Genomic DNA, 22,524 nt, shown 5'->3' with positions numbered 1-22,524 from the left:
TTATTTCCCTCTTTTCATTTGAATCGGAAATCCCCGCTCTCCGATCGACTGATCGAATCACGAGGTGGAAACGGACCTCATCAGTCGAGATAATTACGATATCGCCATCAAAGTTGATATTGTTAATTTGTTCGATTGTAACTTGAAGACTGCAGAGTGGCAAGTAGTCTTAGACCAAGAACATGATAGGCGTGTGGCCGTCCGAATATGCCGCTCACTTGTCCTCCATTGCACGTGTCTTGATGGTGAGGAAGTGGGGGTTGTAGGATCGTGGCAAAAGAATTCGGTCACTAATAATCAAATCAAGCAAGGTACTTGAAATACATTTTCAATGTTTTATTTTTATTTTTACAAAATTCCCGAACCAGGCTGTGTACCCTGTCCGCGTGTGGCGATCACAATCATTTGCAGTGGCCCACATATGACGTGCCAGGACTGACGGGCCGCCCCAGGAACAGTGGAAAACAATCGCGTCGAACAAACAAAAAGAGAAGGAGAATTCAACAAATGCGGGTATGGACATGACGGGCATGACCCCACAAAATTTGGCGTGCAGAGCCCCGTGACTTTATCGGAGACGCCGTCGGTGCCGATCGATGGCTTCTCGGCCCTCGAATAGCAATTTACCAGTGCGAAAACGAAAGAGATCGCGTGCAAACACGCAAAAGAAATCAATTCAACCTAATCAAAGGCTGGCGTTTACTCTCCATTAAATGTCTCCCGATTTCGAAAACTGTCCTCATTCATGCGATCGGAAGCCTCTTAGTAGAAGCCATGACGAAAAAGAGGCCGCTATCCGCTTCCTCGTCCTCATCTTCTGTTCAAAGCCACTTTTGGTCTGGATTGAAGATTGTTACCTCTCTCTCTGTTTTTATGTGTCTTTTCCTTCTTCTAAGCCCACAGTCGAGCTCGCCCAATGCTGTGCGGGACAAAGCTCTCGAGTTTGGACGGAGGCCCGTGGAGCCCTTTTTTGGAACGCCGAAGATCGCTTTTCTTTTCCTTGCTCGCAGTAACCTTCCGCTTGATTTTGTCTGGCACTTTTTCTTCCAGGTAATTTGATTCCTTCGGGTTTTGCATGAGGAAAATTTGAGGAACTTGTTTATATATTTGAATTCTGATGCTGTCGAATTGTAGAATGCGGACGAGGGAACTTTCTCAATTTACATTCATTCAGAGCCGAGATTTGTGCTTGACGAGTCCACGACTAAGAGTTCTTTCTTCTACGGACGCCAGCTCACCAAGAGAGTTCACGTATGTACGACTGGAGATTTAATTGATTTTCCTTTCCATGCTTATCTTAGTAAATTAATCTATCTTCGTTTCTCTTCGAATTGAATCCAGCTTCTTCTTTTTTTCTTTTTCTTTTTTAATTGGATATATTATAGGTAGCCTGGGGAGAATCAAGCATGATAAAAGCTGAGCGATTATTGTTTGAAGCAGCTCTTCAGGATCCAGCTAACCGGCGTTTTATTCTATTATCTGATAGGTAGCTTACTTCTGATCATTCTCAAGAAATATTTGATCTTGATTTATTACTAACTGAACCAGTAATCCCAGTAAGAAAAAACCGGAAGGGAAAATTGTACGTGTATGGTTTTATTGGTATTCTTTGTAGTTGTATCTAGCCATCAAAATATTTCTCTTTTCTATTACTTTCATCGGTTTCTATGATATTAAGCTTCCAAATTATGTTTATTGTTCTCTAGGTCTATATAGTCGATCTAAATGTCCTTTGCACATTCCTCATTATACCAATATTTGCTGCAGTTGTATTCCTCTCCACAACTTCAGCTATGTGTACAACTATCTGATGTCTTCTTCAAAAAGTTTTGTGGACAGGTACATAAAGAGGACCATGAAACCTTTTCTTCTTTATTAGTATTGTAATCTTCGTCATTGCATGCATGTGTTACATTCTTGTAATGGATTAATTCCCTCTCTTGTAGTTTTCTTGACACCAAAGAAGGCCGCTACAATCCAAAAATGTCACCTATTATACCAAAGGGCAAATGGAGGAAGGGATCCCAGGTTACCTTCCCTTCGTTCTAGATTGTTTCCTCTTATCCGTGTGTTTCTTCCACTAATTTACCTGCTGCATGATGTAATCAGTGGATCACATTGATCAGGAAACATGCAGAGATTGTTCTTGCTGATGATGTTGTCTTTCCAATTTTCAGAAAACATTGTAAGGTAAACCTTCAGTTTGTTGTTTTAAAGAAGCATTGCTAAGATATGTATCAAAAAGTCATACAGCTGGCTGGATTGTCATGTCGGGAATCTATTACCTTCTTGCCTTTAATTTGACATGACTTCTTTTGTGAAAACAGTAGAATTTGTGATGTTAGATGCATCATTCCCCTTCTTCCAGTCATTTGACATGACTTCTTTTGTGAAAACAGTAGAATTTGTGATGTTAGATGACTGGGAGAAGGGGAATGATGCAGATCACCCGGATCTGTGGCCTGCTATAATCTCTACAATGGTATCTGGACATGTTGGGAAGGGGGGGAGGGGAACATAATGTTTGCAACATCTTGTGCACTTCTGCCCCCAGGATAATGCCACTTATGCTGTGCTATCTCTGTAGATAATTTTTTTGCATATTATATTCCAAACTCCCTTAGAAAGCTGTATATTCTGAAAGAGGAAAGTTATGCTCGGAATACACTTGAAAAAGAATACAAATCTATTTGTTTGGAGGTGTTTAACAATACTTCTTGTGCTTGTACTTTTCAGCGGCGCCCAGCTTTAGATCTTGGAGGCAATTTGATTGCTGTAAGTTATCTCTTTCATCAGCTCTAACAGTTGCTTGGTAGTTTCTGACTATTGCTTGTCATCTGTGTTCAAGATTAAATTCTTCTTTTTTTTTCAATGAGATATTGCTTTTGATTTATTTTATTTTATTTTACTTTTTTTTTTTAATTCATTCATGTGAAGCCATTTACTTGAAATTGGTTACCTGTAGGTGTATGGGGAGTCAGTTGCTATTAAGTAATAATATTAAACTGAAGTAAAAGAAGAAAAAGGAATTACGATAGCAAATGGTACTCCCTGCATATATGCTACTAGTCACTATGTATGACATTCAGAAAGTTTATGATATGTTTAACATTTCTTGACAAGTTCTACATCTTATTTTGAATGTTGATTACACGCATACACTCTACTCCTTTGTCCTTTGAGAGATAGATAGATAGAAAAAGAGAGAGAGACAGAGAGAAAGCTGTCCCATAATATCCTTCAGTGAGATAAGCCTTGACCAAGTGTGAATGAAAGTATCAAAAGTCGATGAGCATCAAATTCACTTTTTTTTTTTTAATTTAATGTAATTTAAGCTGCAAATATAAACTGAATAGAGAAAAGGACACTAGGGCAAGTCTTATTTGTGAATCTAGTTGACTTGTTTTCTTGTGAATTGGGCCTTTGATGCATTAACCATATTTGGGGATCAACATTCAAAAAGATATGATTTGTTTCCTTTGTGTATTTAGTCTTATATGGTTTATAGTGAAATGATCTCACTTTTTATTGTTGCACTAGTATAACACCACAACAACTTCTTGACCTGCCCCTTTTCAATAGTAGAATTAGTCTCATTATTGTATTTTTACACTAGTGCAATGTCAAAACTACTTCTTGACCTGCTATTTCACTTGATGTTATTTTGCTGATGCTTTTTTTATTATAGTTTAATTACATATCTTATCAAGAAAGAGCTTCCGGTCTTTTTTATTATAGAAAATGATCCAATGACTATTTAATTATTCAATGCAGCAACGAGTAGCCCAGAAGGAACATAACTGTATCCCTGATGAACATTACATTCAGACATTACTTGCTGTAAGTAGCAAATTCATTCCTTTTTCCTACTTGATGTCATAAAATTTCAAAATCAAATATTGGTGAATATTTCAGTCTGCAAGTTCCAGAATGTAAGCAATAGAATTGGTTGTTTTCCATATGGCTAACAATAGTTGCAGGTTTTTATTAGGTGGCTTTGCTAGAATCTGTGAAAAGTGGGGGAAAAAAAAGTTTTAACCGACAACTTTGATTGGTTTACTTATTTTTCTTGCAACTACTTTCAAGACTCAATAGGAACAGGTATATATATTTTCTGTCTTAATTTATCATTTTATTTTCTTTAACTTCTTGTAGATGAGTGAGCTTGAAGATGAACTTGAACGAAGAACAATTACCTACACTTCATGGAATGAGTCTGCAACTGAAATGGAAGGAAACAGGTGGCACCCTATGAAATTTGGATATAATGATGCAAGTCCTGAACACATCAAACAAATAAAGGTAAGTGTGACTGAAATTGCTAAAAATAAAGACGATAATTTGTGAATCTCCATTGATTTTTTTGTAACGTATTCCAGATTATCATTCTCAAAATATATTCTCAAAGTCTCACCTGCTGTAAGGGGGTGTCTGCGTGTGTAGTCAACATTGAAAAAAACATATTCCCGATTATTCTGTACTGGGGAAAATAAACTGCCGCATAGGGGAAGAAGATGAAAACTAACTGTAGTGCCTTTCTCCTTCTTTATTTTTTTATTTTTATTTTTAATTTTTGGCGTTCTGTAGTACAGTTTCATAACTGCCTAGGACCTTTGGGCCTTTACTATCTCTCTCTTTTATACATGCAACTAGCCCTCAAAATTGTTAACAAGTTCTACTCACTGTTTCACCAAATTAATGTAGTCTATCTGATTTAATTCTAATCATAGAACGTTTCCTGTGTTATAGAGATTAACATACCAACTAAATGTCAGTGACAAGCTTTTTTCTAGAATTAGTCTAATGATTTTGTTCTTGCAAAAAGACATTCCATAATTTTTGAGTCTCAAGTTACTAGTCAGGAGATTTGATTTACAATGGGAGCAGTTAGTACCATAATCCATGAGCATTGAAGACTTTAGCAAAATAACTGTATATGATCGGTTCTATCCACTTGTACCAAATGATAGTGCTTCATTTTGGTGGATTAGCCCAAAATTTAGGGTTTAGAGTTGTGAAATTCTTTGCTTGTTAATTGTGGGGCTTGGGTAGCCTGACCCTCCTGAACCTGACCATTTTAAAATAGAATTATGAAAATCATGTGTATATGGTATGCTTCCAATATACTTATATATCTTATATCATTTATCACATTTTTTTCATTATATGCTATGTATTTTGTTATGCATTATTTTGGCTACTTATATTCTACTACTATTATTCTTAGTTATTGATGATGGGAGGGGGATTTATGAAGCTGAACCTGCCAATATAGTTGGGATAAAGCAATGAGGTAGAAAAAAAAATTCAGGGCTAGGATCTGTAGATGACACTCTGGTTGCAGTTATGTAGTTGAGGGTCAGAAGGGATGAGGTTAGGACAAGGATTTATGCCATGTTGTAGGCGTTGAGGTTGATCCTCAATCTAACAGTTAAACCTGTTTCACAACCTTATTTCCACGTGTCTTTTCTTGCTCCCAGTGATTAAATTGAACTAGGTACAAAAGTTGAGAACTCTGGAAGTTAACGGATGAAGCATTGAGAATATCTAGTATATGAACAGTTTCACATCGGTGATATGGTTGGTAGCACACTCAAAACAAAAATGTGCCTGTTCAGCCTATTAAGTTTTAGCAATGCTGGACTTGGAATCGTCTGTGGTGGTGAAGCACCATACACACTGAAATAAAATATTTGATTGGGTGTTTGAGGTGTCCGTTAAGGTTCTATTTTCTAAGTATGAAATCTGGACAGGAACTTGGCATAGTCAGCTGTCTTTCTTTGGACATGATGTGCTTTATTTATTATTTTATTTGTGTTGTTTGTCCTTAAACTGATAGGAGAAGAATATAAAAAGAATTTATGTATTTTATGCCGTGTGCAGGACATCAATCATGTGTACTATGAGACTGAATATCGGACAGAATGGTGCCACAGCAATGGAACATCAGTGCCTTGTTTTCTGTTTGCTAGGAAGTTCTCACCAGGTGCCGCTATGCGTCTTTTGAGAGATGGAGTGGTTGGTCCTGTTGATGCCACTGCACTATTGACTTGAAAATACCCGTCTAACGGAATCGTTGCTGCATAAACACCTCTATGTGATAGAGGCACTGAATAGGAAGGTGGTATTTGTCTCCACCTATGCTATTTTAACGAGCTTTGATGGGAGTGTGCAATATACTTGAGCAAAAAAGTATATAACAGTCTGTAACCCAGGTGATGTTAATAATAAAAGTTTCCCTGGGAGATAGGTGCTAACAAATTTATTTCTTTAGAGATTGTTTAGGATCTGTCCTATAAAATGTAATATGAGGGGGGCTCTCAGGATTTTCACGTATTGTATTTGTTCTTAACATAGTGGAAAAGACTCAATTACACTTGACAAAGCTTTCAAATACATGTATCATACACTGTTTCGAGAGTCTATCTGCAGTTTCATCGGAAGTGAGTGAATAAGGCCCTGCATCAATGGCCAGTCCGGGTTTTAAGACTCACTTTTAACGCTACTGCTAAATGGGTAGTGACTGGTGGGAAGCACAATTAACTGTATTGTTCTAAACGGATAATGGGTGGGGAATTCACTTTCTTTAGAAAAGTTGTTGGGAGGCTATAAAACTCATTTTGAGAATTAGTTTGTTCTAAACTTGGTCTCCACCGCCTAGTGTGAGTCTAGCTGAACCACAGACTACAATTCCTAACTGATACAAATTGTTATTATCATTCTACGTTTTATAGCCTGCAGGCTTTGACAGTAGCAAACAGGTGTTGTACCCTGAGTAGATGTAGATGTCTCAAGGAAAATGAACAGCTAAAATCCAGAAACCCATTCGGTTTTATATTATTCCTTCGACGATTAAAATGAAGAGGATAACAATACATGTCATGTCATGATCAAGAAGAAAAGCTGAGGGAGACCAAAAGACTCAAAGTAGACTTGCAGCAGTTCAATGAAAACTTCTGAAATCATTGACGCTTTTGTCTTTAAACAGCAGGCGGTTGAAAGTCATGACTTGAGGGATCATGGAAGCCGAATTCACCCCCAAAAATGGGGTCGAATAGGAGACACCGACCGCAACTTCTGCTGCTCGCTTCGCAACCTTCTTCTTCATCTCCTCTAGAGTCGCTCTAAAGAGCTAAGTTCGTCCAACCCGAGTCCCTCGATGTCCGCTTCCCATCCGAACTTGTGTTCGGTTGCCGCTTTCAAGGTCTGCTCCAACTTTATCTTTCTCTTCATCTCAGCATCCACTTGGTTCAGCAGCTCCGTGTACTGGCGGTTAAGCTCGCGCAGCGTGGCCATTCGATGGTCGGCGTCCGACAGGGCCTTCGAACGGGAGAGGGAGTTTGTCCGGCTATTGATGGGGATGAGGAACGGGTCGATAATGGAGTTGACGAACGGGTGGCCATAGGAAAACACCTCCTGTGCGTGAGAAAATGGTATTTTTCAATATTGATTCTGTAATGTAATGAGGTTACCTCTTTAAACAGGCAACAAATACAATTACGCATGTAAATCAGATCCTACGATCTCTACAATCGGAAATTGAATATTTACTTTCTTATTTACAAAGATTGTCTTTAGCACCACCAGATAGATCGCATATGATTTGAGTCAGAGCCCGAACTTACTTAAGTTTGAACTGAGTTTGACTTAAATATTTTAAATTCGAGCTTTAACCGAGCCCAGACTCAAAAATAAAATTGTAATGGAGTTCAATCCCAATAATTTTAACTTAGTTCGCACTCCAACTTACATTTAAAATTTTACATAAAATTGGGCATGACCTCTAAATAAAATTAGGTACGACCGCTACCTAAAATTGGATATATCCTTTGTACATTAACCATACATACAATATTTTGCCAAGATAAATATTTACTCGATTATTTACATATAAATTATTAAGTCAAATAAATATGAGTAAATGTTATTTTGTATCTTATTATACGGTTACTTGATAATTTGATAAAGTGAGGGGTAGTTTTTGTAAGTTTTAAGATTAAAAACTAATCTAGAAAAGAACATTAGCTGACCAACATGTGTAACATTGATATGAGAACCATCTGATAATTCTACTAACTTGTTCTTAATGATTTTCCAAGTTGTAAGTAATTAAAGTCAACAAACAATATGATCAGTTATTCCACTATCGAGGATCCATAACCCAGGACCTGACCCTGACCTAATCACCATATTTGTGACACCATCCCTCGATTTTCCTTGTATACCTTGTTAAGGATAATCTCACATATATTAGTGAGTATAAAATTTTTGTCTTTATTAGTTGGCAAAAGAGGTTTCCTAAGTGGCTAATCATTTTAGGATAAAACTTTAGACCCAATTTGAGCAAGATTTTCATATGTGGGTATTCACCCAAATTATCCACATGCCACTATGTGATGGCCTCTACCCAAATTATTTACATTTCTACACGTGAAGGGGAGTGTTAATTACAGTCTCACATACATTAGTGAGTATATAAATTTTATATTTATTAATTGGCAAAAGAAGTTTCCTAAGTTGTTAGTCATTTTAGAATAAGGCCTTGGATCCAATTTGACATACCTGATTTAAACCTAATTTATCCCTACCCCGTTTTGAGTAACATCGACTTAAACCTCCACTAATTTTTTTCACCTCTTCTTAACCCATAAGGTGAAACCTAAAATCTGGACACACAGATTTTGTGTGAGGGGGATCGGTTTCTCTCCGAAATCCGTCGTTTACCTACCGTTAAAAAACAGAAGAGGAGGCCGACGCGTGGTGTTCCCAGTTTTTGTTAATGGCAGGAGCTCGTTGTAGAAATAAAGGGGAAGCCATCAACTCTCGCTGTCCTGCAGTCCCCTCGATCAATTAAGATGTACTCTTACGGTATCATTGATCATGCCAAGACCGAAAGATTGAAGCAGAGGGGGTCTTGAATGGAGAGTTAGTTCATCAATTACCTGGCCCCGAAAAACCTTAGCAATCACGCAAACGCACGAGCCTCTGTTGCTATCTTCACCGTTTCCCCAAACCCACAAGCCCCCACAGTCACGATACGAGGAAACTCAGAAAATGGTTGAAAAGACTAGCAGAAGACATCACTCATTTGCAACTCATAATAACTGAGGAAGGAGCTCATGATTTAAAGGAATGTGAACAAAGTTGGGTAGCCGTCTTGAGCCATATCGGTATTTAAGCAGGAGAGGAAATCAAGATTGTTGGTGAAGGTGGGTTTGTGGAATAACTTGAATCCACACACGGAAAGAAAGAATGGAAATATCTGTTTGTTTCTTTTGGCCAGATTCAAACTTGTAATGGAAGGACCGTGCCAGGAAGCGTATTCTTTTGTATGTAAATGCTTCTTCTTTGATGATGCTGTCTTGGACCTATTAATTACAACCATAGACTGGGTTTGACCCATAATTACTAGCGTGGATGAGTTGATGACCCATTACAGTAACGACACTTAAAATGTATTATTTAAATAATTTTTATTTATTAAAATATGATAATTTTTTATTATGTAAATGCTCATTAGAATGAATCAGAGTAACGCCAAATAAGCCCCATAAACTGGTATGGAAAAATGTAGCGCGCGTTCGCTTCGGCGTACCACACGCTACCAGACACACGAAAATGCCTTTGACTAACGTAATTGAAATTTAATAACCAAAACCGATCCACATCAATCCAAATTGCAGCAGTTGGAGGAAAAGAAAAGACGGTTTATCTTGGTAGGTGGGACCCATGAGCAGCGTATCTTGTCTGAAAAGAAGACCAACGTTACAAAATTTGAAATAGGGCCTGATGACCGTCGGCAAGTCACCTACTACGCTTTTAAGATAAACGAAAACGCCTGTCGGTTTGCGCCGTGCCACTCGCCGATTTCCATGTTAGTGTCAACGCAGCACACGTAAATGAAACGGAGCCCCTGGCGGCTTTTAAAGGGTAGTTTCACTCTTCGACTGACACCTCCCACGCTGTTGCTTTCTCGCTGTCGCTTACTCTCTGTTTCGTTTTCCCGCTTTACCGTTATATACAAGTACGAAGGAGTTTTTTGTTTCGGTACTGTGCGTAGAGGCTTGCTTCCTTGCTACGAATCTCTCACGTTCCTTTGGTTTGGGACCCAAGGAAAGGAATTCGTGTAGTGTGAGTTATTGATCTCTTCTGGATCTGTCTTCTCTCTGCGTTGCCATTTCTTTTCGCGGCATGGTCGTTAGGTCGAGGATCAGAGACGCTGCGTTACTCGTCGAGTTTTGATTTGCCGAGTACTGGTATGGCCTTTTCAGTACTTGGGTTTAAATAGGCTTTGTTGCCCGGCTTTTTTGTCCTCTTATAATGTGTTGGGAAAAGTTTCGAAGACTCTTGCTTTAATCGAGTGGTAGGTTGATGTATTTGGAAACTTTTGGTCGTGAACGGGTAGGATGTTTTTCTTTTTCTTGGTAGAGACAGTGGTGCAAACTGTCCTTGGAGGCTCTGGTTAATGCTAATGCATTTAATCGGTATTATGAATAAGTAAATGGGAAGAAGAGTCTTGAAGAATTGCTACAACGGTCTTTTGATAGATGTGTCGGGACTGCTCCTCGCCGTTCTCAGATGTTCGTGAAGACCTGACTAATTGAGTGGAGCGAGTGACGAACACTTTTTTACTTTTGCGTAACTCGAAAGTTCGTAACTGATTCCTTTTCATTTGATTTTGATTGCTCAGAGTTCTTGAGATGAATCTTCTGTGATAAATCGTGGTTCTGTGTTTACCGGCTTTGCTGTTAAAAGTTTTAAAATTTGGTCACGTGGTGACAAACTCGGTACCAGTCAAATCTCATTGTTTTGGATGTACGCGCCTAGAATTTATCATCTAGTGAGGAGATTGATTTTCCGGAAAGGTGGGATGACCAGAGATTTTTTTTTTTTTTTTTTTTTTTGTGGTTGAATTCTGTATTATTTGAGCACCCAGTGTTGTTTTTGGTTATATATGAGGTAATTAAAAGCAGCAATTGCTAATTTTCTTGATTGCCATAAGACTAGACAATTTATATTTCTGATTTTTTATGTTGTTGTCTTTTAAAATAATCTCTTTCTAATAGCGTCAGTTTATCTGTAGGGAAATTGGATTGGATACTTGTAACCAAAGACTAGATGGCTACACTTGGAGACATTGGAGTATCAGCACTAGTCAATATTCTAAGTGCATTTGTGTTCTTATTGGCATTTGCAATCCTACGGCTGCAACCGTTCAATGACAGGGTCTACTTCCCAAAATGGTATTTAAAGGGAGTCAGATGCAGTCCATCACGTTCAGGGGCCTTTGTGAGCAAGTTTGTGAATTTGGACTTCAGATCTTACGTGAGGTTTCTAAATTGGATACCTGAAGCACTAAAAATGCCAGAAACTGAGCTTATTGACCACGCAGGACTTGATTCCGCCGTTTATTTACGGATTTACTTGCTTGGGTAAGTGTCTTTTGTTAAACGTTATGAATCTTTATATGTTTTCCATTTTAGTTTTTTGTTGCCTATATTTGTACAGAACAACAGGCACATAATCCTCCACCTCATTCTCCTCCTCAGTGCCCTAAAAGAATCAGAAAACTTAAAAACTCTGCTGCTTTTTAGTTGTAGAGAAACTTAACTATAACTTTATAGTAGACCAAAAGAGAAAATATATTGAAGCTTACAAAATAATGTAGATTGTAAGTATATTACATAAGTAAATTAAAAAAAAAAAAAAACTATGATAGATTGGTCATGCGATCTCGTATCATGTTTGCTTTAGCTTCTGGTTCCTAGGCTTTGTAGTCATTAGTCTGCTTGTTGAAGTTCTCAGATGAAAATAACTTTAGCAGTGAGTAACTAGTTGGAATGTCATATATGAAGACTTTACACACTGTTTACATTGTAGTTTATCTCTTAGTGCTATGTTCTTGGTATGTAACTAATTTATCTTGGTTAAAATGTCCACTTATCAGATAAGTCATGCACTCATATTGTAAGCCTTACTGAATGAAATAGCATCTTAACTTCCTTAACATAGAAAATACTGGTGATAAGACTAGGTCTCAAAGTATGCCACCAATTTTTGGTGACTCTTTTTTAATGGTTACCCTTCTAACCTTTGTTTCCACTCTATGTTAAATATCAATGTGAAAATACGATGACTTGAATGATGCAAGGGAACCTACTAGAACATAGAAGCTATAGCTCATAAATTTATAGAGAAAAATAGAGTATTGTTTTTTATTTATTAGGATATGAGAGGAGTTAGACAAATGTAACACTTAATCAAGGAAGATAAATAGCAGGGAAGTATTTTGGATTATCTCTTGCTTCAATAAATTTCTCCATAGACTTTGCTTTCTTATGTCTTTTGACTTTCTTTTCATATTCTTTTTGCACTTTGGATGTTCTATCATTGGAAGCAATTTATTGGCTGGAATAGTAATAGTGCAATACTGCATATTGTTATTAGTGAATTTATACTTTTAACTTCTGTTAATTGTGAGATTTGCAGCTTCCGCAGTCACAAGTTTCTAAATGTTTGGGAGGATGGAAGAATTGTGCATTCTGTCTCTTCTGTTCTTACCATGTTTGATCTTGATTTCTAATCTTAAGACAATTTTTCTTGAGTTATTAAGTTTCTTTAGATCAGTACCTCTTTTTCTATGGTTGCAAAGGAAATTCCATCCCTTCTTGATGCTATTTATTTCTGTTAAATTCTGTCTTCTGCTATTATTTATTATAGCAATCTATCTGGCATGTCAACTTATTCTTAAAGTTTAGATATTTCATCTGTATTATTTTTATTACGTTTTGAGCATGTTAACGTATGTTATGTCTACATAATACCTTGATATTTTTTGGTTTTCTAATGCTTTGGTAATGTTTCTCTTCTCCATCAGACTCAAAATCTTTGTTCCCATCACCTTCCTTACCTTTGCAGTCCTGGTGCCCGTTAATTGGACTAATAGAACTCTGGAAACATCAAAGGATTATTTCAGTGACATTGATAAGCTTTCGATTTCAAATATTCCAGTTAAATCTCCAAGGTGAGTCACTGCATAATGAGTTATCAGATGAACATGCTATTACATTGATGCCAAATGGTTATTTAGATGAGTTGGTCGTAGGGGGATAAAGTCAAGTAGATCTCCCTCTCTCTTTCTCTCTGTGCACACACGGATGCACATGCTCAAACACACAACAGTAATTGATTGATATTTTTAAGTTTTTTTGCACCATCAAGGTTTGATGCCAAATGGTTATTTAGATGAGTTGGTGGTATGGGGATAAAGTCAAGTAGATCTCTCTCTCTCTCTCTGCACACACGGATGCACATGCTCAAACACACAACAGTAATTGATTGAAATTTTTCATTTTTTTGCACCATCAATGAGCCTGCAGGTCCTTTATCTGTTAAAAGCTTTTGCGTTTGGTTTTGCTGAAGTGTATATTCATCCATGAGCATTAACAGAATTTGCTATTTACCTTCAAAAATCATCTTAAAAACTATATGGCAATAAAGGCTTAAAAAATTATACGGAAACTAAGGACACTGCTGTTTTTCATTTATGTGTGATTGTGATTCATGCATGTTGTTTTTGAGATTGTGCAATAAAAATAGGCTCTGTATGCACAGGTTGTGGGCTCATCTGGTAATGGCTTATGCTTGTACATTTTGGGCGTGTTATGTCTTGCTTAGGGAGTATGAAATAATAGCAACTATGAGATTGCATTTTCTTGCATCAGAACATCGTCGTCCAGACCAATTTACTGTAAGTCTTTATCTGCTTTTGCTCTTATTTTTCATTAACCTAGTTCAATGTAGATTGAAGAGTGCATCTGGGAAAAAGAAAAAGAGGTGTATGCAACCAGGCCCTGGTCCAATGAATCATTACCGAATTCATTCTCATGTTTTCTTGGCCATTTTCAAAGGGACAGCAATTTTGCACTCTGTTCCTCGTGTAATCGATTAGACCAGGGCCTGCTTGCATCATTTCTCTAGATTAGAACTTCTAATATTTTGTCTTCAATGTGCGTCTGGTGAAGACTTTTGTTTTCATCTTCTAGTTTTCCTTGCTGTATTTCAGTAGTCTTTATGTTTATGCCATTTGATCTTTTGCAGGTTCTTGTAAGGAATGTGCCACCTGACCCAGATGAGTCTGTTAATGAGCTTGTTGAGCATTTTTTCCTTGTCAACCATCCTGATCACTATCTCACCCATCAGGTAACATTTGAGTTTCCAAATAGAGCAATACTTGTTAGCCCCTCTGGGAAGCCATCTGGTCTTAACTGACCATTAGTTAGAGACAGTGTATATGACTAATCTATTATTTCTAGCATCCTGTTTGGCTTGACTTGCACATATGATTTCAAGAATGAAACAGCATCATATTTGATGCTCCACATCTATTCTTGCCTTTTGATTTTTCTTCTTGGAGAGTTTTTTTTATGGCTCATCTGTTCTAGTAATATCTGTCCTACAAAAAGAAAGGACTGTCGCATAACATATGTTGATAATATAGGTGGCATACCTTGTCTCTCTCTCTATATTTGCTAGTTGTTTTGGTTCGCACAAATCAGATTATGTTTCTTATTTGAAGGGTAATCACCTGCAGGTTGTCTACAATGCAAATAAACTTGCAAAGCTAGTGAAGGAGAGGAAAAGTATGCAAAATTGGCTTGACTACAATCAGCTTAAATATAACAGAAATCCATCTCAAAGACCAACTCGGAAGGTGCCACTAGATTTCCATTCATTTCCATTAAATATTGGGGTGATTGTTGGGTCTTCTCTTTTTATGTTCATAAAACTGAAAGTCTAACATGTTCATTACTTTCATTTTTTTATTTTTCTTCAAACCTTTTTTTATGACTATGAGAGTAGGGATCTCATTCTTTATACCTCATCTCGTGATATTCTTTTGATGAACAGACTGGTTTCTTAGGGCTGTCTGGTGAGAAAGTGGATGCAATTGATTATTATACATCTGAGATTGATAGGCTCACTAAAGAAGTATGTGCAGTTCATTTTGCAGTACTTGACTTGTAAATCTGTTAATAGCTGCCAATCTTGTGGTTGTTTGATTGGATGATTCTTCATTGTAGCATTATTTTTTTATTTCAGGAGGCTTTAGAGCGTGAAAGGATTAAGAATGACCCCAAAGCTATCATGCCTGCAGCATTTGTTTCCTTCAAGACTAGGTGGGGTGCTGCTGTTTGTGCCCAGACTCAGCAAACCAGGAACCCCACACTATGGTTGACTGAATGGGCTCCGGAACCACGAGACGTTTACTGGCATAACCTGGCTATTCCATTTGTTTCACTTGCAATTAGGAGACTCGTTGTAGCTGTAGCCTTCTTCTTCCTCACCTTTTTCTTTATGCTCCCTATAGCTATTGTGCAATCCTTTGCAAATATAGAAGGAATTGAGAAGGCCGTTCCCTTTCTGAGACCTGTAATTGAGAAGTGAGTATTGAAAATTTTTCCTTGCTTCTTGATTTTAAGTAGTTTTAAGAAGTTTTTCTTTCCTTGCTTCATATTTTATATATACTTATCTCAGTTTTGGCCCTATTAACTTGGTGCAGAAAGTTCATCAAGTCCTTGATTCAAGGTGTTCTTCCCGGAATTGCCTTGAAGATCTTTCTCATCTTTTTGCCGATGATATTGATGCTAATGTCTAAAATTGAAGGGTTTACTGCCATATCAGTTTTGGAAAGAAAATCTGCTGGCAAATATTATATTTTCTTACTCATCAATGTATTCCTTGGAAGTGTAATTACTGGGGCTGCATTTGAACAACTGAACACATTTATGAAGCAGTCGGCTAACGAGTATGTCCTGTCATCTTCTATAATTTACCTTCTGTTCATTGGATGTGAAATTGGCTGAAGCTATTTGTTGTCCATGCCAAATGTCGTTAAATTCAAAATTACTCATCCGTTGGTTGTGTGCAGGATTCCAAGGATTATAGGTGCGGCCATTCCTATGAAGGCAACTTTCTTCATAACATATATCATGGTGGATGGTTGGGCTGGTATTGCTGGTGAAATTCTAAGATTGAAGCCATTAATATTCTACCACTTGAAGAACTTTTTTTTGGTTAAGAATGAAAAGGATAGGGAGGAGGCAATGGATCCGGGAAGTCTTGATTTTGCCTCAAATGAGCCGCAAACACAACTATATTTCTTACTTGGCCTTGTGTATATGGTGGTGACACCCATTCTGTTACCTTTTATAATCGTGTTCTTTGGCCTTGCATTCGTGGTATACCGACACCAGGTAAACGGCATATTGTTGCGTTTCTTCAACAATTCCTAGTAGATATTTTGAAAGTTTTTTTTTTTTTTTTTTGTACTTCTCTCGTCTATACAATCTAAAATGGTGTTCATATCCTTAGATTATAAATGTTTATAATCAACAATATGAGAGTGGAGCTGCGTTCTGGCCGGATGTGCATGCACGAATTATTACAGCCCTGATCATCTTCCAGATCATTCTGCTAGGGTTGTTAAGTACCAAAGAATCTGCCCAATCTGCACCGGTGCTCATTGCGCTTCCTGTGTTGACTATATGGTTCCACCGCTTCTGCAAAAGCCGATATGAGTCTGCTTTTGTTAGATATCCATTACAGGTCTGTTCCAAGGGTTCGTCTCCTTTTTCTTGTTTGTCTTCCCTTTGTCTATTTTCTTCTATTAAATTCATATCTGAGTGTGTTTTTCCTTTCCTCCCTGATCTAAATTTCAGGAAGCAATGATGAAAGATACACTGGAACGTGCTAAAGAACCAAACTTAAATCTGAAAGCTTATCTTCAGAGCGCCTATTTGCACCCCGTCTTCAAGGGTGGAGACGATGATAGCGGTTACAATGCTGCCGATGAAGATTTTGAACAGGATAATTTACTGGTTCCAACAAAAAGACAGTCACGGAGAAACACACCACTGCCAAGCAAGCACAGTGGTTCCGCCTCTCCGTCTTCCTTGCCGGAGGTTATCCAAGAACATCCATAGCATAGTTTGGTCGGAATGATAGTATCCACGGTGAAGCTGTATCTTGTGGACACTTGCTCGGACGATTACATGAGAAGCTTCAAACGAACAACAGGTGGTTTGTTGTGTACAGTTGGAAGATTCGTGGGTGTTTCATCTTTGTATCAGTGATAGCTTCTACTTGAATTCATTGTGAATTGATTCTTATTTAATCATTATCCAGTCTGAGCAAAACTGATGTCCTTTCCGAGTACTGTTTCTATGACCTATTTTCTGTTTAAATAAAATTTCTTAGTTAGATTATATATAATAATAAATAATTAAAATAATGAAGTATAAACATGCGTTATATTATATATATATATGCGACATGTAAAAGTGAGGTAGACTTATTGGCCGTTCCCTTTCTGAGACCTGTAATACTGAAATCTCTCTGGTCGAGTGTGAGACTCTCTGATATTCATTATTCACCGTCCTCTGAATTTCGAGTCGGCAGGTCGCCTTATGAGCTCTGACTAATCGATCACGGACACGCTTGGACAAGTTATAAAACAGACACTATTTGCGCCTGTAGAGTTCGGAATTTAGAATGGTAAAAGGCTGCTTTTGCGCCTTCAAATGTAGGAGAAATAAGTAGGATCGATCGCCCCGAAGCGGAAATTACGCTACCACTTCCGGTCACCCAAAACCAAAATTCAGGATATGGAGATGCTTCACCCTGCGTCGGTGATGTAATTAATAGATGACGATAGATCACGACAGCGGGATAATTAAGGCGACAAAGTCCCGACCTTCGATATTGATAGGATTATTTTGGGTCATGACATCCACCATTTATTACTTTGTCTTCCTCTTCCACTGCACTTGCTTTCACAGCAACATTTAATTCAGCAGTGAGAGTAAAAAGGAGGCACCCTAGGCTAGATCTGATCTAGATCAAGTGCTTTCTTTCTAATTCAAGGTTTCGGTTTTGGGAGGAGGAGGAGGAAAGATGATGGCCGGTCCTCAGCCGGTTTATAAACCGGGGATGATGAAGGGACTCGTGGCCTTCTTGGCCTTGTGCTTGGCAATCTACATCGTAGGACCTCCGCTTTACTGGCACATTACAGAAGGAGCCGCCGCCGTCAGCCGAGCTACCGTGTGCCCTCCCTGCGTCTGCGACTGCACCTCTCAGCCGCTTCTCACCTTGCCCGAGGGTAATTTTACTTAAATCTGTTTTCTGTTGATGATAATTTTTTTATCTGTTTTCTTTATGCTGAGATCTGATAGTCTTTCGCTATAAAGTTCTTTAGATCCAGGATTCGCTACACAGTTTGCAATTTTCTCTTATTGAATTGATCTCAATTGGGTACCTTATTAATGGCTTTACATGTGTCAGTTTAACTGACAAGAATCCACACCTTACGGTAATTGGTAGTGTCTTGGAAGAGTGTTTTAGTTGAGCTGGAGACGAGAAATATTCGTAGGCATATATGCTGGAAGAAGTGCATATTTGGCTCCTTGCTAATGTTCTGTTATAGAGGTCGCTCTTAGCTGTGCGACATGGTTTTCAGTCTTTTATTTTTCATATTTGAGTCTCATCTTTGGATTTAGATCCCAGTTGTCATTGTTTTAGCTTGAAGATCAATCAGATGACGGGTGGAAGGACTTTGAGTTCAATCACTGTTTTTTTTTCCAGCTGAGAACATCTTTAGAATCTGCTTCTCAGTTGAACGTTTTCTTTTAACGGTCATTTGTAGTCAAATCCTCAGCCTTTGCATATTCAGAATAAAGGTTATTTTTATTTTTCCTCTCAGAAGACATAATGAAGCAATTAGGTGTTTAACTTTTGATGACAAAAAGAAAATTCGTTTCTCCTTAACATGCTGGTTTCAATTTTAAAAGAAGATGAGATCCTATTTCTTATTTTTCTTATTTTGGCCCAAACTTTATTTATTCTTTGATAATAAAAGAGATATTTTGAAAAAAATTAGGTTTCAGATATTATAGAAGCGAAAGCTTGTGTTTCCTGTAGCATTTGTAGAAGAGCATGACAAAGTGCACAGAGACATACCATATTGTAGAGTGAGCATACCCTTTTTTTGGTAGAAAAACATGCCTTAATATAACTCTGTTGCATACAAGCAATGAGTCCATATCCAAGTGCAGCAATAAAACTGATAATTATGAATGGTTAAAAAAGGTCGTAATGACTAATGGATAAAAATATTGATATATGACATATTTAAGTTACATTTCTTTTATCCACCATTTGGAAGATCTCTCAAATGCTTTGGGATTTCCAGTTTGTGAGTCAAGTGGCGTATGATCTTTTCTACTTGCTCCTTTACTCCTTTTTTCATGTCATAACTTAATTTCAAGCATGTTCTCTATCTTTGTGCAATTAAAATTTTCTATACTCTTGATCTTGAGCAAAATCCTGATGTCTAAAACCTCTAGGTTATTTTTTACTTTGAGATGTGCCAGATCATCTAAATGATTGGTCAAGTATTGGTTTCTGTACCTTTTGCTGCAGAGTGTAGGCCAAACCCTTAGTGCTTGTTGGCTTACTCTTTCATTTTCTGTTGAAGTTGTTCTTTTTATCATTTTGGTAATTCTGATTCATTTCTCTCTTTTGCAGGATTGACCAATACTTCATTTACAGGTTAGTTTTCGTTTCACAAGTTTTTTGCATTGACATGGTAGGCAACATTCAGTAACAAGATGAATCCATTAATGTTTTCTCTGAAGGCATTTTTTTCTTTATCTGTAAAAGAATATTTTTGCTATTCTCAGCAAAGATTTTCAGATTACAGTGAACTTGTATTAGAATTGATTTGCCTCAGAAACTATTGCCTTAGATCAACAAACTGGTTGCATTGTTCAACATTAACCTGAATCTGAGTAAAAGATTGCAGTTGCATAAAATATGAAGATAGAACCCATTAATAGTCTTCATAATTGAACCTTTTCTCTTCTAGTTCATACTATCTTTACATTTTTCCAAATCAATAATTAGTCGCTGGTCTGTCATCAATCATTTATAGGGTAATAGGTACTGGTCAAAGTTTAAGTGTTAAGATTTTGGAAGCTTGACTACCTTTATGTGCTCTTCCTTTAGTGGTAGCAGATGTTTTTTCTACCTTCTGCTTATCCAATTAAAGCTCTACTGTTAATTGATGTTAGTTGTGTTGCTTAATTGTGAATGGAAAATGTTGTTCCAGGGGAACATAATATTGTGTCTTTTCTGGGATTCAGTTAATCATGTTGATTTAGTGGGAAAATTGATTTGATAGACCTTGATGTTTACAGTCTGCATTCTCTTCTGAAGTTATCAACTTTCCTCATCTCCCTTTAATTTTTAGTCTTTTGTTTCCATTCTAGTCCTGTATCCCTGCATGTTTTTTTATCTTATCTATATCATTTTTAAATCTCAAGTACATGTATAAATGAAGAATGATTTTGAAATAAGATATAAAAAGAGATCAGGTGCTTTTGAACCTACTGGAGATTTCTTGCATTTGATAATGGTTTTTCTTTTCCCTGCATTGGATTAGAGCTCTCTCTCTCTCTCTCTCCCCGACCCAGTTGCACTATGCCCAAAAATCTCTGAGAGTGTAAGACGGTGGCCTTATTTTGTACTACCTGAGTTCTCTCTTTTAAAATGAAAAAATGTCTTGCCAAGAACTGACTGAATTAGATTTTCTTTATTAACCTTTGAGTTGTTTAGCTGCATCGGCTACTGTCTGTCTTCTGATCTTATTTGTTTTTTTCTTGAGTGTGATCAGCTTTCAAACAAAAAAAGACAAAAAAATAGTTTGCAGAATCAACTTAGATTATGACCCGTTGATCCTCAAACCCACAGAATATGATAATGATGAACAATGTTGGAAGATATGAATATGTTGGAGTGTCATTGATGTAATTAGTTTATGTTTTTTTTGTCTCTTCTTTAATCTTGTGGTATCCAAGCTCCATCCGACGTTCTCACTTGCCAATATGTCCATTAGCTTTCTTGTATCCCTAACAAGCTTTCTTGCATCGGCCTCGGGCGAGAGATACCGAAAGATTATAAGCAATGGCATTTGCTGCAGCAGAGCAGAAAAAGAGAGGGCAGAGTGGTTTGGCTTTTGTAGTTTCAGATACAGTTGAAGGAAACTGTTCCTCCGGTAGCTCTGCCCATGGAGAAAGGATCCTCCGTGCTGGTTCCAATCAATATAAGGTGGATGCATCTAATAAGACACTTGTTAGGATCTTAGACGAGAAAATGTCAACTGCCACTGACATTGGAGCTGGAAGTGACTCCACAAAATGTTTTGAGCCAAGAAGGCTGTTGATCAGCAAGGATGACTATATTCGTACTGGCAAGGGAAACAAGCTTGTTAGTGCAAAAAAGCTAAAAGACATATTGGCAAGTGAGAAGGTCGGATAGAGTTTGGATACTGCAAGATTGAAGTTGATAAAAAAACATAACTAATTACATCAATGACACTCCAAAGTATCCTTATCTTTCCAGATGTGATGAATTTAAAATAATAATCAACATTTATATTATAGTTATTTAATTTCAAAATTCCCCTTGAATTCAAAGTTATACAGTTTGTTGATTTTAATGTCTTCCTTCCCTATTATCAACTCTTTGTGCAGATTGTGGGAAACATGAGAGCGATGGGAATGAAGAAATAGACAGTAATTTCACTGATCTGCTTGCCGAGGAACTGAAGTTGAGAGAAGCCGAGGCCTTGGAGAAACAGCGAAAAGCTGATATGCAATTACTTGAAGCCAAGAAATTGGCATCTCAATACCAGAAAGAGGCTGATAAATGCAATTCAGGTATGGAGACATGTGAAGAGGCTCGTGAAAGAGCAGAGGCAGCATTACAGGCTCAAAAGAGGCTGTCTGAAATGTGGGAGATGAGGGCCCGGCAACGAGGCTGGAAAGAAGGGACAGTCTCCATCTTGAGACGAGATCTCCAGGCCGCATAACGATTATAAGCACGCAGTTTGTAATTGAAAGGGCCTTGGTCATCTATTCCACGTATTTTCTCTAGTTGGTTGAAGCAAGGTGACCGAAGATCTTGTGTGGGTTACACCCTCGAAGAGGGTGTTGATGGCAATATTGTTTAACACAATCTATTCTATGTTTGGAGTGCAGTCGTCTGTACAATGCGGAATGTTGAGTGTTGGACCCATACCAATTAGCATAGTTGAATATAATCCTTCTATTTTGCCATGTAATTCCAAGTTTTGTTTGTTGATTGCCAAATACTTTAGATATTTGCACGAGGCTAATTTTATCTCTCCTGGCTTTAGCTGGCTAGTAATGTAGTGCCTGGCCGAACTAGTTCCATAGTCGGGAAAGTGTTTCTCTAAACCGTGACACATTCAACCTCTGACCATCCACATTCACAGCCCAACCAACATTATACCCCGGCAAGTGTATTCACGAAACGGGGTTGCCAGCAGGTACATATCCAGCACTGTATTCTGCACAGGTGCACCTTGTATTCCAAGTAATGGGCGCCCATCGCTCTAGCAAGCCTTCAGTAATATTTCTCTGAAGCCCAATCCAGTACACTGAA

At 37.7% G+C, this 22,524-nt stretch overlaps 3 protein-coding genes across 5 annotated transcripts; all 3 read left to right on the top strand.

Annotated features, from left to right (window-relative positions):
* Positions 1-575: 575 nt before the first annotated feature.
* On the top strand, positions 576-6,394 carry LOC137955113 (glycosyltransferase BC10-like). The gene is made up of 10 exons (XM_068801986.1): positions 576-1,050; positions 1,135-1,251; positions 1,386-1,486; positions 1,768-1,839; positions 1,947-2,028; positions 2,110-2,190; positions 2,737-2,775; positions 3,775-3,840; positions 4,156-4,302; positions 5,884-6,394. Exons 1-10 carry the CDS (start codon positions 775-777, stop codon positions 6,052-6,054), a joined length of 1,152 nt encoding a protein of 383 aa, XP_068658087.1. The 5' UTR covers positions 576-774; the 3' UTR covers positions 6,055-6,394.
* A 3,570-nt stretch (positions 6,395-9,964) lies between these two features.
* Positions 9,965-17,187, top strand: LOC137960785 (calcium permeable stress-gated cation channel 1-like). 3 transcript variants are annotated; one of them, XM_068808315.1, is made up of 12 exons: positions 9,965-10,256; positions 11,084-11,432; positions 12,878-13,024; positions 13,615-13,750; positions 14,101-14,202; positions 14,594-14,713; positions 14,911-14,991; positions 15,103-15,443; positions 15,563-15,808; positions 15,932-16,256; positions 16,375-16,608; positions 16,722-17,187. In XM_068808315.1, the coding sequence occupies exons 2-12, from the start codon at positions 11,119-11,121 to the stop codon at positions 16,983-16,985; spliced, it is 2,310 nt and encodes a 769-aa protein (XP_068664416.1). In that variant the 5' UTR covers positions 9,965-10,256; positions 11,084-11,118; the 3' UTR covers positions 16,986-17,187. The 3 variants fall into 3 exon arrangements, with proteins under 3 accessions (XP_068664416.1, XP_068664426.1, XP_068664435.1); XM_068808325.1 differs by lacking the exon at positions 9,965-10,256 and adding an exon at positions 10,576-10,649; XM_068808334.1 differs by lacking the exon at positions 9,965-10,256 and adding an exon at positions 10,847-10,865.
* Positions 17,188-17,395: 208 nt separating this feature from the next.
* Positions 17,396-22,180, top strand: LOC137961210 (uncharacterized). The gene is made up of 3 exons (XM_068808364.1): positions 17,396-18,160; positions 19,585-19,608; positions 21,591-22,180. The coding sequence occupies exons 1-3, from the start codon at positions 17,956-17,958 to the stop codon at positions 21,926-21,928; spliced, it is 567 nt and encodes a 188-aa protein (XP_068664465.1). The 5' UTR covers positions 17,396-17,955; the 3' UTR covers positions 21,929-22,180.
* Positions 22,181-22,524: the final 344 nt, after the last annotated feature.

This window comes from Aristolochia californica, unplaced genomic scaffold (genome assembly GCF_029961685.1).
Source record: "Aristolochia californica isolate CCGP_79_NKW_82.1479 unplaced genomic scaffold, dmAriCali1.0.hap1 SCAF_1, whole genome shotgun sequence".
Classification (NCBI taxonomy): Eukaryota; Viridiplantae; Streptophyta; class Magnoliopsida; order Piperales; family Aristolochiaceae; genus Aristolochia; species Aristolochia californica.
The sequence above is the reverse complement of the archived record's forward strand: the minus strand, read 5'-3'. Positions and strand labels throughout refer to the sequence as shown.

What these genes read in the sequence shown, in the direction of transcription:
- LOC137955113 (XM_068801986.1), top strand. Translation starts at nt 775, where the DNA reads ATGACGAAAAAGAGGCCGCTATCCGCTTCCTCGTCCTCATCTTCTGTT. An exon ending in TCAAAAAGTTTTGTGGACAG is followed by an intron (nt 1,840 to 1,946) that starts GTACATAAAGAG and finishes CCTCTCTTGTAG; the next exon opens with TTTTCTTGACACCAAAGAAG. An exon ending in TTGGAGGCAATTTGATTGCT is followed by an intron (nt 2,776 to 3,774) that starts GTAAGTTATCTC and finishes TATTCAATGCAG; the next exon opens with CAACGAGTAGCCCAGAAGGA.
- LOC137960785 (XM_068808315.1), top strand. Translation starts at nt 11,119, where the DNA reads ATGGCTACACTTGGAGACATTGGAGTATCAGCACTAGTCAATATTCTA. An exon ending in ATTCCAGTTAAATCTCCAAG is followed by an intron (nt 13,025 to 13,614) that starts GTGAGTCACTGC and finishes CTGTATGCACAG; the next exon opens with GTTGTGGGCTCATCTGGTAA. An exon ending in TTGTTAGATATCCATTACAG is followed by an intron (nt 16,609 to 16,721) that starts GTCTGTTCCAAG and finishes TCTAAATTTCAG; the next exon opens with GAAGCAATGATGAAAGATAC.
- LOC137961210 (XM_068808364.1), top strand. Translation starts at nt 17,956, where the DNA reads ATGATGGCCGGTCCTCAGCCGGTTTATAAACCGGGGATGATGAAGGGA. An exon ending in GCTTCTCACCTTGCCCGAGG is followed by an intron (nt 18,161 to 19,584) that starts GTAATTTTACTT and finishes TCTCTTTTGCAG; the next exon opens with GATTGACCAATACTTCATTT. An exon ending in GACCAATACTTCATTTACAG is followed by an intron (nt 19,609 to 21,590) that starts GTTAGTTTTCGT and finishes CTCTTTGTGCAG; the next exon opens with ATTGTGGGAAACATGAGAGC.